Source organism: Tetrao urogallus (genome assembly GCF_951394365.1).
Source record: "Tetrao urogallus genome assembly, chromosome: 7".
Taxonomy (NCBI): Eukaryota; Metazoa; Chordata; class Aves; order Galliformes; family Phasianidae; genus Tetrao; species Tetrao urogallus.
Window position 1 is genome coordinate 13,882,346 of NC_136820.1, and position 15,206 is coordinate 13,897,551.

The window sequence follows — 15,206 nt, forward strand, 5'->3', positions numbered from 1 at the left end:
TAATCTTAGTTGATAAGTAGATAAATAATCCTGCAGTTTTTCCTCCTTTAGAAGTGAACATTGTGTATCTAAGTGAAAAACTTTCTCTGCAAATGTTCTGCAGTTTAGTGTGTTGGGAGCAGTTGGAAATTGTTTCAGTACTATAAAAAGAGAACTTATTCTGTAACTTGTGGTGGAATGTACTGCTATGTTGATGTGTTTTTTTTTTAGTTTAGGTGGTAGGTTTAATATTCTAACTTTTAGATGCATCTTAATTGCAGATATTCAAAAAGCCATGAATGTTTCCTGTAAAATGTTTCAGGAGACCAGGTACAGAAGTAGGTGAATATAAGATGTAATAGGAACATTGTCCTGTTCTGTAATAGCAAGGTGCACTAATGTAGACAGGCAGTGCAGAACACATTTCTGCATGGTCCTCAAACTACCAAGTAAATGTTTCAGCTTTTAAAAGACTTAAAAATGATCTTGGAAAGAGCCCTATTTGATGGAGGGGAAAGTGGCAAAGAGTTTTGAAATGCTGTTTTTTGTGAAGTTGTACTTGTTCATGTGATCAAAAGTGCAGTGCAGTGGTGTGAAACTACTTCTGAAAGCAAAAATTTAGGATGATCATTGATGGTTCTTGCAGACCACCTTTCATTCATTTTCTTCTGTGATATACTTGAATTTTAATGTTTAAATTTAACTGAAAGCAAGCAAAAAAAAGATCTATTCAAGTACAGTACCAGTCAGGAATGTTAGCCCTGCTCTGATTCATATGCAACATCAACCTACAGTTGACTTGCACAGTAATGCAGCAACATAGAACAAACAGAGATAAATGTCACCTGGCTTTAGCTCTGCTCTGTAAGTCAGAAAAGTCGAGGATATTTTGCTATTATGACTCCTAATGCAGTCTTCATTAAATAAGCATTGGAGTTAGGTTGCATCGCTACACCTTTGTCACGGGTGTGTTGAAATTTACACTTACATTTTTTTCTGGGGAATTCTGCATTTTACAGTCCACAGTCAAGTTTCACGTAAACTGTTTTACTGTTCATTTCTACAGTATTCAGACTTCTATGCAGAGAGAATAATTTTCCTCAACTTTCTTAAAGCATACTGTTACTTACAGTACTAATTACAAAGGCAAGTCCTTAACAAATGTCATCGAAACTATTTTCAGACTGGCTGTTAAGAAGGAAATGTGGCAACCTTGTTGTATAGACATAAAACTCAGTAGAGCACCCAAATTGACTAGACACAATTTTCAGCGTTCACGTTGTTGTTTCTGAAGTCAGAAAATTATTTCTAAATTTTAGAACAGTCTTAGGGAATCTGCTTGATTCTGCCAAACTGAAAATTTTGAAATTTACTTGTGTGTTACTGGAGCCCTTGAAGTTGCCTGAGGCGATAAGTTTTATTTATTTATGAAAAACAACAAAAACCACTGTAAGAAATATAAATTCATATTCCTGGCTAAATAACTGCTGCATAATCTCAAAACTCCCATGCAGATTTTAGTGTTTCTTTTTGAAACAAATTTAAGAAAAATGCCATTAAAAACAAGCCAATGCCTTTTACATAGTGTAAAGCTTTAAAATACATTTATAATGTAAAATGCACCAAGATGAAAGCAATGCTATTTAAAAGTTTATGGCCTAAGGTGTGTATTTATGTTTTTATTTGCAAACTTACTTTATCTGAGGGAGCATTTTGATGCATCTAGTTAGAACACAAGCATCACAAATTTTGTGAAAAGATGGCAGCTTCGTAATCTGAAACATTTAAAAATATTACTCAAGCATTAGAGCCGTGACAGGGAAGTTTTATCTAACGGTACAATTGAAACTTAAAACTTTAAAATAGACTTGATGAGTCAAAATTGCTCAAACAAAGATTTTTGAAATGAGGCAGAAGATGCAGGAAACTGTGCTATTCTGCAGCCTATTGTTTCTTGATGGCTTTTCATAATGTTTGTTACTTTTAGTCCTTTTAAAATCAGTTGTTCTAAAAATTGGCAGAGCTTGTAGCTTGATGGATCTCAGAATTCCTGCTGAATGGTTTGGATCCATCCAAATGGATCCATTTGAAATTCATTTAAAGTTAATGTTTCTAACTAGTTGACACTAAAAACATCACACTTTACTAAGTTTGATTTCTGAATACCTATCTTGTAAAGCAAGTGTGAAAGCTTTTCCTAAGAATGTGTAACCCTTATATGGGACAGGATTCCCTCTAATGTTTTTCTTACCTTACAAAGATCAGGAAATAAATGCGCTTGGGGCAAGTTAATTCATTTAAAGACATTCTGCAGCATTTGTACAAGAGAGGAGTGTGCTCAGATCTGTAACAAGAATGTATTTGTGACCATTAATGACATACAGAAACCTTTTTTGGCAAATGTTTCTTTTGAAGCCATTTACCAGAGCAGTATGATGATTGAGTAAGCCAACATCATTATAGAGCTTAGTATTCTTGGGGATTCCAGCCATTGTTCCTAATTAAATTTTTGCCTGAATTGTCTAGTCTCTGAGTTTTCTACCCTATATCCTTTTTTCTGAGTGTCACTACAGAGCTGGCCTGGAGGAGGTCCTTGAGCTCAGAGCGTCGCTTTCAGTTATGGCCAGGTTTGGATGTGTAGTGCGAGGGCAGGCAGCTCCCTTGGATACCCAGTGCTGGCTCCTGCCCGAGGCTACAGAGATGGGTGTTGGCTACAGGCCACAAAGCCTTGGGACAGACCTGCGGGCGTACAGTGCCAGAATCTCTTTGCAGCTCTGTCATTTGGCACTAGACTTTCCCCATTACTGTTACTACCTGCACGTCTGATGTAATTACTGACAGTGCCTTCTTGAGTACTGTTGATTGAATCAAACAGAACTAAACATTCAGAGCATTTTTCTCTTCTGACTGCTGCACTGACTCATATTTGATTTTAAATCTACAGAAGAAACCCACTTGTATGCGTAATGAGAGTTGTGGAATTTATTGCTTCAGCATAATGTGATGCAGGCTTTCATTGTGTAGTGAGAAGACATTCTTTCTTACTGAGCTGCTTTACCATACGCTGTGCATATGAAAATTTTCAGTTATGCTTTTCAGTCTTATATGCCGAGATATTTCAGTACAAAGACCATATTCTCAGATATGCTTAATTACTAGGAGCAACAGGAAATTTCAGAATAGGGCCCAGAAGGCTTAATAGATTTTAAAATATTTTGAACTGTGGCCTCTAGCTAAGGCACATAACCCTTTGTGGAATAATTTATTTTATTCCTTTATATAAATCTGTTGATTAAAAAAAATTGATTTCGGATATTCTCAAGGGAAGTGATAATCTCTGTCAAATAATTCTTTTAACAAAACACAAAAAAAGACCCTTTGCTTATAATAAGACGCTTTTTGTAGAAAATTGATGCTTGGAAAACCGAGGTGATCACATACAAACAGGCTTCTGTGTAAAATGAATGACCTTTCCAGTTTCTTATCTGAAGATTTTGAAAAATAGCAATTTCTGTTATAAAGTCTCTGTCATCAAGTGACTATGGGGAGCTTATAGAGAATGTGAAGTCAGTCTCTTGCCAGAGGTGCACAGTGAAAGGATGAGGGGGTATAGATGCAAAGATGGGGGATAGGAAGTGCAGCTTGTGCATCTTGAAATTGTTTCCATAGGGGGTTTGTTTATATGTTGGAATGGGTGGCCCAGAAAGACTGTGGAGTTATCATTTCAAATACTCAGAACTTGACTGGTTGTCATCCTGAGCAACTTGATCATAAAGAAGCTTCAGCTTTGAAGTTGGTCCTGCTTTGAGAGTTGATAACAGCTAGCGAGTCTTCACATGGCCCATACAACATTAATTAACATCTCTGCAGTTCAGATTTCGAAGAATCAAGATTTGAGAACGTATCGCATTCCTTTTCACATAGACAGAAACTTGGTTTTCCTTGGTAGCATAGGGAAGAATGTTCTCCTTTGTATGAAGCTTGAAAGGCATCTAGTTATCACTGATGGTTAGAAAAAAGAAATTCCTGTACGGAAACACAGTTGCCACATCAAAGAATTCTGGATGTATGTTTTTGACTTTAGAAGTCTTCTATCACCATTTACATAGAGCTCTGTGAAGAAATCAGGAAATTAAACACAGTATTTTTTGTTAGTTTTGTAGGACTTTATATAAACTGACTTGCAGAGTAAGACCATCTAATTGAGATATGCAGCAAACTCCTAATATTTAAATTCGTTTCACAGGGATAAGGGCCTTAATAGTAAATACCCTTGGTGGATTTTAACAGCTAAGCTTGGATAAAGTCATGTTAGATTAAAATAAACAATTATCTCTTGAATTCTGTATCGCTAAATTTAGTATCAGGCAGTGTAATAAATCTGTTGATTGTAGGTTTAATGTAATTCTTTAACAAGATTTGCTTGGGAGTGGTACTATGGTACAAATGTGTTTGTGTGAGTTAAGCTTTGAAGGTCAAGCAGTTCTACCTTTTTAAGCTTTGAAGAATAATATTCAGATAAAAGGCTGTGTTCCTTTTGAAGTAACATGGTTGCCAATAATATGGATTCTGGGCTTTTAGACTTACCTGTCTTTATCTGATTTTATTTTATTTTATTTTTTTTTTTTTAGGCCTGGGTGAAGGGAACTGTTAGCCACATTGCCCAATTCATTGGGAATGAAGGAAGAAAATCTTGTTAATTATTGGAAATTATGCTAGTAACTATATATATTCATTTTCCAGCATTAATTACTGCTATTTAAATAATGAAACCAAGAGAACATAGGCCTACTCAATACGACTGTTTTTATTTTCAGGAACTTTTTAGCGCTTTTCTCTGCGAAGTTAGAATTAAGGTTAAACTTGTCTGATTCGTGGGCACTTTTGCCCTGCCTTTTGGTGTTAATATACTTGGCAGCATTCAGTAGCAGCAGTTTTTGACTTCCTAGGTAGTAGTAGAGCTTTCTTTGTTCATACATGTCCATGATTAAAAAGACCCAAACAAACAAAAAAGAAAAACAAACAAACAAAAAAATTTGGCTTCAATGGCCAAACTTGATTAGTGTATTGGACTTCTCATCCTCCTATATATAAATAAATTGAGAGATTTTTTTCACTGTTTCTTTAAGTAGCTCTAATAGAATCGCATTGGACTGTGATGTGTTTGACTTAATTGCTGAAAGTCATCTGGCTTGTCTGTGTTTCTTCTTAGTCCTGAAATCCAGTGAGGATCTAGCTATTAGATCACTGTGCAGGTATAAAGCAGATACAAAGGTAATTGAAGAAAGTATTCTTGTTTCACACTTGCCTGCTAAACAGCGTCTACATGAGCAAATAGCCATTCACACAAGTTGCTTATAGGCAGTGAGAGCTGAAGGGTAGTATAAACCATTGGAAGGTTCATTCAGTGTCACTGTGGTACCCTGGAGGTAGAGTAGTGATCAATGAACTGTTGACTGTTTAACAGTATGTTTAATTAGAGCTTAATACATGCTACTTGACTCAGTAAAATATAACGTGCCCTGATGGTGTAAGGTGGTGGGGATGATTGGTGCAGCTGCTGCTAGTGGTGGTTGCAGTGGGCAGATCTGAGTGGGACCTGGTGAATGCTGTTGGTCTCAAGCCTTGTCGGGTGTCTGCATGCTTACTTACTGCATTGCTGTGGTATTAGTAACCTGACTGTTGTTAATGGTGCCATCTAGCTATGTTCTATGCCAGGTTGATTGATTAACATTCAGGAGTCACGTTGGTGATAATTGCTCTGAAATTACCTCTCACGCAGTAGTTATGGAGGGTGAGGTTCAGCTTCTTTTTGTAAGAAACTCATGAAAGATTCTCTGTCTATAAATAGGAGTAATAAATGCGTCAACAATTTAATCAATTTTCCACTCTTAATGGAAACAAATTATTGTTAATATGCTTCATTTCACATTTGGTCACAGTGCCAGTCAGTCAGGTCTAATTAAAGCTCAGTTCAAATTGCATCAAGAATCAAGTCTCATAATTTAGAAAGCAATCTTCAACAGATAAAACAAACATTGAGTTTGTACATGGTTTTTTTTTTTTTTTTTTTTTTGGTTAGTCTTCTCCCTTGTGTTACTTGTCTTACTGTTTTAAGATGTACTATGAAAAAAGATTTATATTTTGAGGAGGGCTTAGAGGTGCTATTCTTGCATGCTAGAAATTATTTTTATTCTTCAAAACTCTGTAATGGACAGATTCTTCAATGTCCTCGTAATCCCTCTCTCTCTCTCTATCTCTGTGTGTGTGTTTGTGTGTGTGTAGTCACAACTCCTGGGGACTTTTTGACTTCTGTAAATTTGCTGAATTTACATTTCTCTAAGAGGTGGAAAACCACTTCCTTTTCCTTTTCCATTCCACAGAATGTCAGCCTTCTGTAATGACTCTTCTACGGTATGAAATCAAGTATTCAGTGTTAACCTCCAGGCTTATTGTTAATGTGATTCTTCCTGAGATTGTTGAAGAAGAAATTGAAAAGATTACTATATGTGCCAACTGTATTAGAGTAAACATGGCAGTAGCTTGTACAAAACGATTGATTTCTTCTGCCAGGCTGTTGGTGCTAGTATTGCCTTAATGTGAAAGGCCAAAGAGAAATAAGATGTTTAAAGTAAATGTTGTAAAGAGCTGTTTGCACTAATTTGAGGATGTGCTATTGAAATTTATTAAAAGATTCTAGAATCAAAAAAGAGAGGAGAAAAAAATCCACAAAAAACTTTTTGTCAGTTGTGTGATATTTTAGGCATAAATTTGCTTGTGTAAGTTTGTTTCCTTTCTCATACTAAATTAATGGTATATTTGAACATGAGGTTCACATAGGCGCGTCACATATTATTTAGAAATATTGGCAGTTTGTTCAACTGTAGAAAACTACTTCTGACTTATAAGCTATGGGTAATTTCTTAATGAAGCTTGTATGATGATTTTCAGTAAACAAAAGTTATATCTTATAATTTTTTCTATTGTGCTTCTGGTTTCCTGGTGTTTATCAGGCAACTGATAAGCATTACATGTTTCGCAGCAGAGTTCTTGAATTGAGCCACAATTTATTCTTACTCAGTTTACCTGGGAAATGACTATAACACTAGTTCCTTGACACTGGGTAAGGATAGAAGACAAAAGGCAACAGTAATTCAGTAAACGTCATTTTGCCAAGTGCTTTTGGATTTCTTTTTGACTTTGTCAAATTCCATGTCTTACAGAATCACAGAATCACTTGGGTTGGAAAGGACCTTAAAGATCATCAAGTTCAATTGCAGCCTATCCGTACTGTCTTTCTGACAGTGATGCTAAATATTGGGCAGGAGGGTCTTTTTGCGTGCATGCATGTGTGTGTATGTGTGTAATTGTTTTCCTTTGAACTTTTTTGACAGGCCACAGAGCTGTGTATATTGGTGTTCATGTCCCGTTTGGAAAGCAAGGTCGTCGACGGCATAGACATCGTGGGCATAGACATCACAGAAGAAAAAAAGAAAAAGAAACTGATAGAGAAGATGGCAGAGAATCTCCATCATATGGTAAGAAATTTGTCTGGAGTTCTTTGTGTCTCTTGAAAATAAGCTTATAATAGTTACTTTTGTGCTCAAGTGCTTATGCTGTTTCTTTTATTCTTACTATAATTGTGTTTCTATTTTCAATCAGGCAAACATTTTGTTGTTTTATATAGTCATGAATTGTTGGGCTTCAGGTGTGTAAATGAATGTTCAGCAGCCTGCACTGAATTGGACTGAGTTTATAATACTGTTTTAGCATAAAAATATTGGCTATCTGCATTAAACTCAATTTCTCATTTTGTGATCTTGTATTTTCTGACACTCAATACTTTAAAAAATATGGGTAGAGCTACAAAGCAGCATTTTCATGGTAACTTGATCCATGATCTTAAAATACTTATTTGAGTTTTCCAGTTGTCTGATAGTAAGGAATTGTACTGCCTCCTGAGATTTACTTTTTATGGATTTCTTTGAATATACTGGAATTGGGACAGAAACAGTTTACTGTAGATCTTTGTAGATAATAAATATTGTTTTCAAGAGCTTTTTTCAGAAATAGTTTATTGGATGATGACAACATTGCAAAAGCAGAATTTAGTTCTGAGTTTATTAGTAATTCAGATCTTTTATCTGAATCTAAAAAATACTCTTGAAGATAATTTTGTGCTGCATGCTTCTTGCTGGGACTGGAAAATGTAACTGTTACATTTTATTTCTTCTATAATAGAAGTATAAGTTATTTTAGTTGTTGAGTTTCTCCTTTTCTTCAAGACACGCCATCCCAACGAGTGCAATTTATCCTGGGTACTGAAGATGATGATGAACACATTCCTCATGATCTCTTCACTGAAATGGATGAACTTTGCTTCAGGGATGGAGAAGAGTATGAGTGGAAAGAAACTGCAAGGTAAGCAAAAGGTAGATTGTTTCAAGGTGTATCTTCTAGTGATTTTATTTGAAAGAACTGCAAACTAGATCTGTGTTGGAATTTTCTTGAACTGTAGGAGTTTTTCAGTTCAAGCTCAGAAAACTGAAACTTCTACTATCGTTGTCAAATTCTGGAGAAATTAATATGGCTTCTTAAAAGACCCTGAATTTCACTGCTGCAAGTTGTAGCTTTGTGAAAGCTACAATGTTCCTTTATTAATACACGTGCTTAACCATGTAGTGCAGAATTTACTGTCTCAGAAAAATTTACTCTATTATCGTTGATAATAAATAGTGTCTTTTTTTACTCAAATCTAAATAATATTGGGTATTTACATATGTTGTTCTTTGGAAGGTCTTTTAATTTTTTGTTTGTTCTGAAAGATTGTGTGTTTGTTCTTTGTAGGAGGCCACAGTTAATTTTTTTCCTTCTACATGTGTTGTAATATGCGCTCTTCCGATTACCTTATTGCATTCTGACTTTTGCAGAAGTTCAGCTTCTGTTATACCTGTGAATTAGAATAAAAGCCAATTAATAGTTAAACCCTAATGTTACTTAACTCTTGAATGTCTGATTTGGCATCCTAGAATCAACACTATATGCAATGCATTTCAGACAGTTTTTTAATCCTAAAATACAGATGAAACTAAGACATGCAAATCAAGTGACATAGCACAGTCCTACACTGTTCTTATGAATTTGTGAATAGATAGGTATTGTTTAAACCTGATGAAACAAAATGGACTAGAACTAAAAGAGCTCAGCCTGGGCAAAGAGCTAGATAAGTGTTCTAACTGTTAATCTGCTCAGCTTTCTGAGAAAGGAAAGTCAGCATGTACTGATGTATCTCCCTCTTCAGCATTGCTTAGAGCCACAGAGGGGAGGGCTTGCCAAGTTGTCTGTTTTCCGGGACAAAAATAAATATTTATATGTGTATTCATTTCAGGTGGCTAAAATTTGAAGAGGATGTTGAAGATGGTGGTGATCGGTGGAGCAAGCCTTATGTAGCAACTCTGTCTCTGCACAGTCTCTTTGAACTGCGAAGCTGTATTCTTAATGGGACAGTCATGTTGGACATGAGAGCAAACACGCTAGATGAGATAGCAGGTTGCAGCAAAACTTTTTTTGGAATACTTTATTTCTAAATTTTAATCTCTACTTGAAATACACTTTTAAAATATTCTTGAAAATAAGGTATTGAAGAAATAGTTATGTACATCTGCAGTTTTCTTCATCTTGTTATCAAGAGCTGGTTGCTCACTTAAAAGGAGCTCTGCTGGTTGCGTAGCACCTCCTTTATTTACGTGTTTTTAGGATGAGGTCTAGAATCTACCTTTGTTCTAATTCTTGAGTGTGTTCTTTGTTTTTACTTCTACAGATGAAGTATAAATATCTTCCAGAGCATTTTAGGACTTATTTGTGCTCTTTAGTACCATAATTATTAATCATAACTTGGCTGATGTTAACTTGATGCCATTAGCGCATTTGAGTGTTGCACATCTATTATTTTTTTCACCTTTGTAAGAGGTGAGCAGAAGTAAATTAGACATTTAACCTATTGTGTTGAATGGCATCACTAATCACATGGTCATTTTGGGTACTGTAGAATCATCTTGGAAAGCTTTTTTTAAAAATCAGAGTTGTACTTGTTTAGCCTGAATGCCTTTGAGCTAGTTTCACCTAATTTTCCTGGTATCTCTTGCTACAGGTGCCACACAGTGGAATGCCTGCTCAGCAATCATGCTAGGCTTAGGGCCGCCCAACACGTTTGAGAAGGACGAGGTGTTTTGGCATAAAAAAGTTGGCATAGCCAGAATTTTTTTTTTCTTTTAAGTCTTCAAATTTTTCTTAGGAAATTGGCATTCCTTTCCTATTTTCCTGACTTGCTAAGGAAAAGTGTACATGGTTTGTAAAGGCAATCGATCATTTGATTGAGTTTTATTACATTAATTACAGAAGTAATCTAAGTTTATAAGAAACATAGTTACTGCTTAATTCTGTGTAAACAGTGCTTTGGTTTTTTAATAGCAAATATTTTATATTTTAGGTGGGTCTGTAACATATGAAGAGATTGCATAAATTTGTTTGAAGTTAATTTTTGGTGTCATTATGAAAGTATACTCTGCCAAGAATTATTATCCTATACAAGGCTATAAATGTGTTATCTCAGTTCCCTGAATAGGTGTTCAGTTTTCCCTTAAACAGGCAGAAGCCATAGCATAAGACTGTGTGTTACCAGTGATTCCCAAAGGACGTTGTTCTGTACTGGCAAGGACTTTATGGCATATAATTTTGCTTGTAAAGCATTTTGAGCCATAACTTTTTTCACTGTGAAAAGTGCTATGCGATTACGGCTTATCATTGTAGTTCATTGATGCACTAGTTAAGAATAGAAAAATACGTTGAAAAGTTATGTGTCACATAGGGCAATTTTGGTTTTGCAGGTGTGTGTGTTTCTGAGTAAAAATAACTACATAATCACAGCAGACTTTCATCTGTGTGAGCATACTGGTGAGATGCACCTTTGAAACTTGATACTGTTTGCCAGTTGATGCATCAGTTTTAGCTGATAAAACTAGCTTTCATTTTACATTTCCTTTTTTTAAAATGTGTGCATTACAAGCCTCAGGAGCTCGAGTCATCTGAAAGTAACAGAAGTTATGGAATTCATTCCATTATCTTACAACTATCCTTCTAGTGTAGTTATATACTTTCAAAATAAGGAACACTAGGTTAAGGCTTTAAGATGTCTGTTGTGTATTCACTCTTAGTTGAATACACAGGTGTTTCTTTTTTGAAAGGAAGTTGCAATTGAAACAAACCATAAAACATTAAGTAGCTTATTTCTTAAAATGATACTACTAGTATTTTATATCTACATTCTCTGTTTTACTTACTTACTTGTTTAATGACATCTTTGAAAATTTCCTGTGGATTCTTGAAGATGGCATTGATGTTGAAAAGGCACTTCTGTTTATCATATAATTCATTTTTTTTCATATGATTTGTTACAACTACAGTGTTTGGGTGTGTGGAAGGATAGTTACGTATATAAACATTTCATTTTTCTGTTTTTGCTCTTCTGTAGATATGGTCTTGGACAACATGATTGCTTCTGGCCAACTGGATGAATCCATAAGGGAGAATGTGAGAGTGGCACTTCTAAAAAGGCACCATCACCAGAATGAGAAAAAATTCAGCAATCGGATTCCTTTGGTTCGGTCTTTCGCAGATATAGGCAAGAAACATTCTGACCCTCACTTGCTTGAACGAAATGGTGAGATAAGTTGTAGTGTCCAGTTTGTTCTAACCTGTTACAAAATGTTTTCACTGGGAGATGAAGGAAAATTCAGCTGATAATTGCAGATAAGTGTTTTCTTCTTGATAAGCAATGAACTAATAGTAACAGTATATGCCATGCATAGTCATGTTTGATGTTTCTGTATATTTTTGAATTCACTCAAATGCTTCACTCCTGCCTGTATATGTAGCATGCATTATTATTTTGAAGTGTAGAAGTAGATGCCCTAATGCTTTTTAGGGTACGCTTGAATGAAATATGTAATGTTTGAGGAATTTCATCATTGTGGCATAGTTTCATATGCTTGTCAGGTAGCTACTGCTTGCTTATTTAGTTTATGCAAGAGAATTTGCTTTGTGATCATGTAGTGAGTTCAGTGATGCTGCCAATTACTGACTTTTAATTCAGTGTTATTTTTACATGGTGAGAGAGCTCACTATTCTAATGGTGAAAAAATTACTTTTATCTAGTACACAGTTCTTGCCATGTTTTCTGTAGAACATTCTGCCTGGGCGAGAAAAAAAAGTGCATGAGAAATATATGCAGTATTTTTAGAGACTTAAAATGCAGAGCAGTTTACTTCTGTTTTTATGGCTTGTTTCCCTCTGTTTTTTTTTGTTTGTTTGTTTGTTTGTTCTTATGCTTTGCATTAACTAAGCCATGTGACATTTCAAGCTAAATTTATTAGTATAGTGAAAGCTTAATACTGATTTCATGAGTCACTCCTTGCAACAAAGTTCCTTTCCAGTCTTTGGAAATGTCTCATATGCCCTGCTTGTTTAAGTGCTTGTTGGATTGAATCCAGGTTCAGTGTGTTTGTGGAGTGTTCTCTAGTCCGAACTTTCTGATGCGTGTTCTTAGCTAGTGAGTAAACGATGCATACTTTTCACTGATGATAGTTTCAGAATCAGTTTTTCCTAGAAAGGAAATGTGACTGAGTAAAAGTACAATTTCTTCCATATAACTTCTGACTTGTTCTTTTTTGTTTAGCGAATGTGCAAGTTTCAAATATAAACTTGGTTTTACCCATTCTTTAACAGCTGTATCCCCAGGGTTGATTTTTTTCATACGCTTGTTAACTTTTCCTTTATTGTCATAAAGTCACCCTCTACTAAACTGGTAAAACAAACATACATGTATAATAATTTTTAGGCACCTTGTACACATGTGTGTTTAGTTTTAAGACATCTGATGTTCATAACTCAGACATCCTTACTAGTCCAGTGCAGCTGTTATTCATAGTGATTAATACAGATAAAATCAAACAATTTGCTTTGGCACTCCTGACTTCACTGTATTGCTATTATAATTGCTCAACTCTAAGACATCAGTTCTTATTTTAAATCATTTGTATCTGTAGGACCCACTTTTCCATGCTGCAGGGGAATGTGTGTGATGTTTACCTAGGTATACTTTCTGTGCCTCTGTCTTGCAAGTTGTTCTGAAGTTGTCAAGTGTATTGGTCTCTGTAATAGTGCCTAGTATAAATTTGAGACTAAATGTCCAGTTCGGTATTTTGGTTTTGCTTGATGGCATATTATGTGAAAGTAGCATGGCTTTGATTTCATGGATTGTAGGAGAAGTAATTGTTTCTCTTTTCAAGGTGACTTTCATCCCAGGTGTTTTTCTCTCCTTTTTTTTTGTTGTTGTTGTTGTGAATAGAACTAAGCTTTCTAATGGAAATATGAAGATACAGTCTCTGTTCCTGCTTTAGAAAGAACTAGAGTCCATGACAAACTGAAACCTTGAAGGACCTATGACAAAAATATTCTCTTTAACATGAAAGTAGTGGGGATGAATCCAGTGGAGACTGGATGGGAGAAGAAAAGTCACAGTGAATTTTGGAGAGATGTGTTTGATTTTAGGCAGTTTGGGGGTATTTGGTAAGTTGCAGTAAAAAAGATGGAGATGGAATCATGTAAATTCCTCTTTATGGCCTCTTTAAGACTATGTATTGAGACTACATCTGGCTAGAAAACTTACAATTAAACAAGAACTCTGTAGGAAGACAGTAGCATGTAATATGATTTGATAGTTCAATCATGTTGTTTTTAAAAATATTTTCATTAAAAATATTAATTATATATAATGAATGGAATTAATTGTGAACTCTTGTAATGTATTAACTGCTAAATATTTTTATGGTAGTTTTTCTTGATGGCATTAAAGGTAGCTGCTGTGTGATTTGGAATAAGTTCTAGGAAACGTTGAGAGTTTGAAGAGATACCATTTTTTAGTTTTGTTCTTAAATTCTTGCCAATTTTAAAACGATATCTTCTCCCACATATCTTTGGTGTTCTGATTAGTACTTTCGAGTAACTTCTGACTTCTCTAATGTCTAAAATCAGATCTGCTCTTACCTTGTCTCACTTGCATGAGTATGACACTTTTGGCCCATAAAACTTGCAATTTACTATGTAAATTGTTAATCCATATTTGTTTCTGATTTAGTATGTCCCTGTTGTAAGCCTCATGGTGTTTCATTTGTTTTATCTCAGGGGAAGGCCTTTCAGCCTCCCGCCACTCTTTGCGAAGAGGTCTCTCTGCCTCAAATATTTCCCTGAGAGGAGAAAACCGTTTGTCAGTTCTTCTCAATTACCTTCTTCCCTCTTCAAGAGCTGGAACCCCGGCAACCTCAAGGTGTACAACCCCTGTAACTACCCCTCAAAATACACCACCCTCCAGTCCTACCTGCAGCCACCCACCAAGCACAAGTGCCCAGCCAAGTCCACTTCAGGGCAAGGATATTCCTTCAGTAATTATCCATCCACCTGAGGAGGACTTAGAAGTGCAGGAAAGCCAGGAAGAGAAGACAGAGGAGAATTTTGGCAAAACACCAGGCAACTATCGAAATTTAAACTATCCACGTGTGATGCTTTCTGCATCAGGATCACTGCATTGTGATGTTTTTGGCACATAACTTGGGCACAAGGGATTGTGATAACGGTTACTTCTGCCTGCATGCTTTATTTCTTCTCACTTGTGACTGCTTTCTTGTTCAGCACTTCTAACTTCTTAGCTTTTTAATAAAAGCTCGCAAAAAAATTATTTATTTAACCTTCATTGGCGTAGTTGAAAAGGAATAAGATTTTAAAACATAATATGTAAGCAAAATGTCAAAAATGTTGGCCTTTTTCTATCATTCACTTACAGTCCATGCCAGGTTTTGTTTTTATTGTATTTTTGTCAGTGGATGAAGTAATGTTTTACACAAGTGATTGATATTCAGAGCTAGCTACAGCTGAAGTCTTACTGAAGTGTTAGTGAGGACTATAAAAACAATTAGGAAGGAATCAGTAGTCAATCTTATCTATAGATTAGTTTTATTATGAAGTTGTTGAACAGACTTATTTTTACTTTTGCACTTCTAAAAAACAGGACAATTATAAAGCAGTTTGATGGAACGGGCAGATTCAATGCATCTATACCTGCTTCCAGGAAGCTTTCCATTAGTGAAGTGTTTCAACATCAGACATTATTTTGT

The 15,206-nt window shown here is 35.4% G+C and overlaps 1 protein-coding gene across 4 annotated transcripts in view; it reads left to right on the top strand.

Annotated features, from left to right (window-relative positions):
* SLC4A7 (solute carrier family 4 member 7) overlaps positions 1 to 15,206 on the top strand; it is a gene marked incomplete at both ends in the record, with an annotated part of 78,468 nt that overhangs the window by 36,176 nt on the left and 27,086 nt on the right. For 2 of the 4 annotated variants that reach the window (XM_079538250.1, XM_079538251.1), the window contains 4 exons: positions 7,374 to 7,517; positions 8,265 to 8,400; positions 9,368 to 9,528; positions 11,510 to 11,698. In XM_079538250.1, coding sequence (XP_079394376.1) covers positions 7,374 to 7,517; positions 8,265 to 8,400; positions 9,368 to 9,528; positions 11,510 to 11,698 — 630 coding nt within the window. Of the gene's footprint in view, positions 1 to 7,373; positions 7,518 to 8,264; positions 8,401 to 9,367; positions 9,529 to 11,509; positions 11,699 to 14,220; positions 14,563 to 15,206 lie in introns of all 4 variants that reach the window. The other 2 variants (XM_079538248.1, XM_079538249.1) reach the window with 2 other exon arrangements.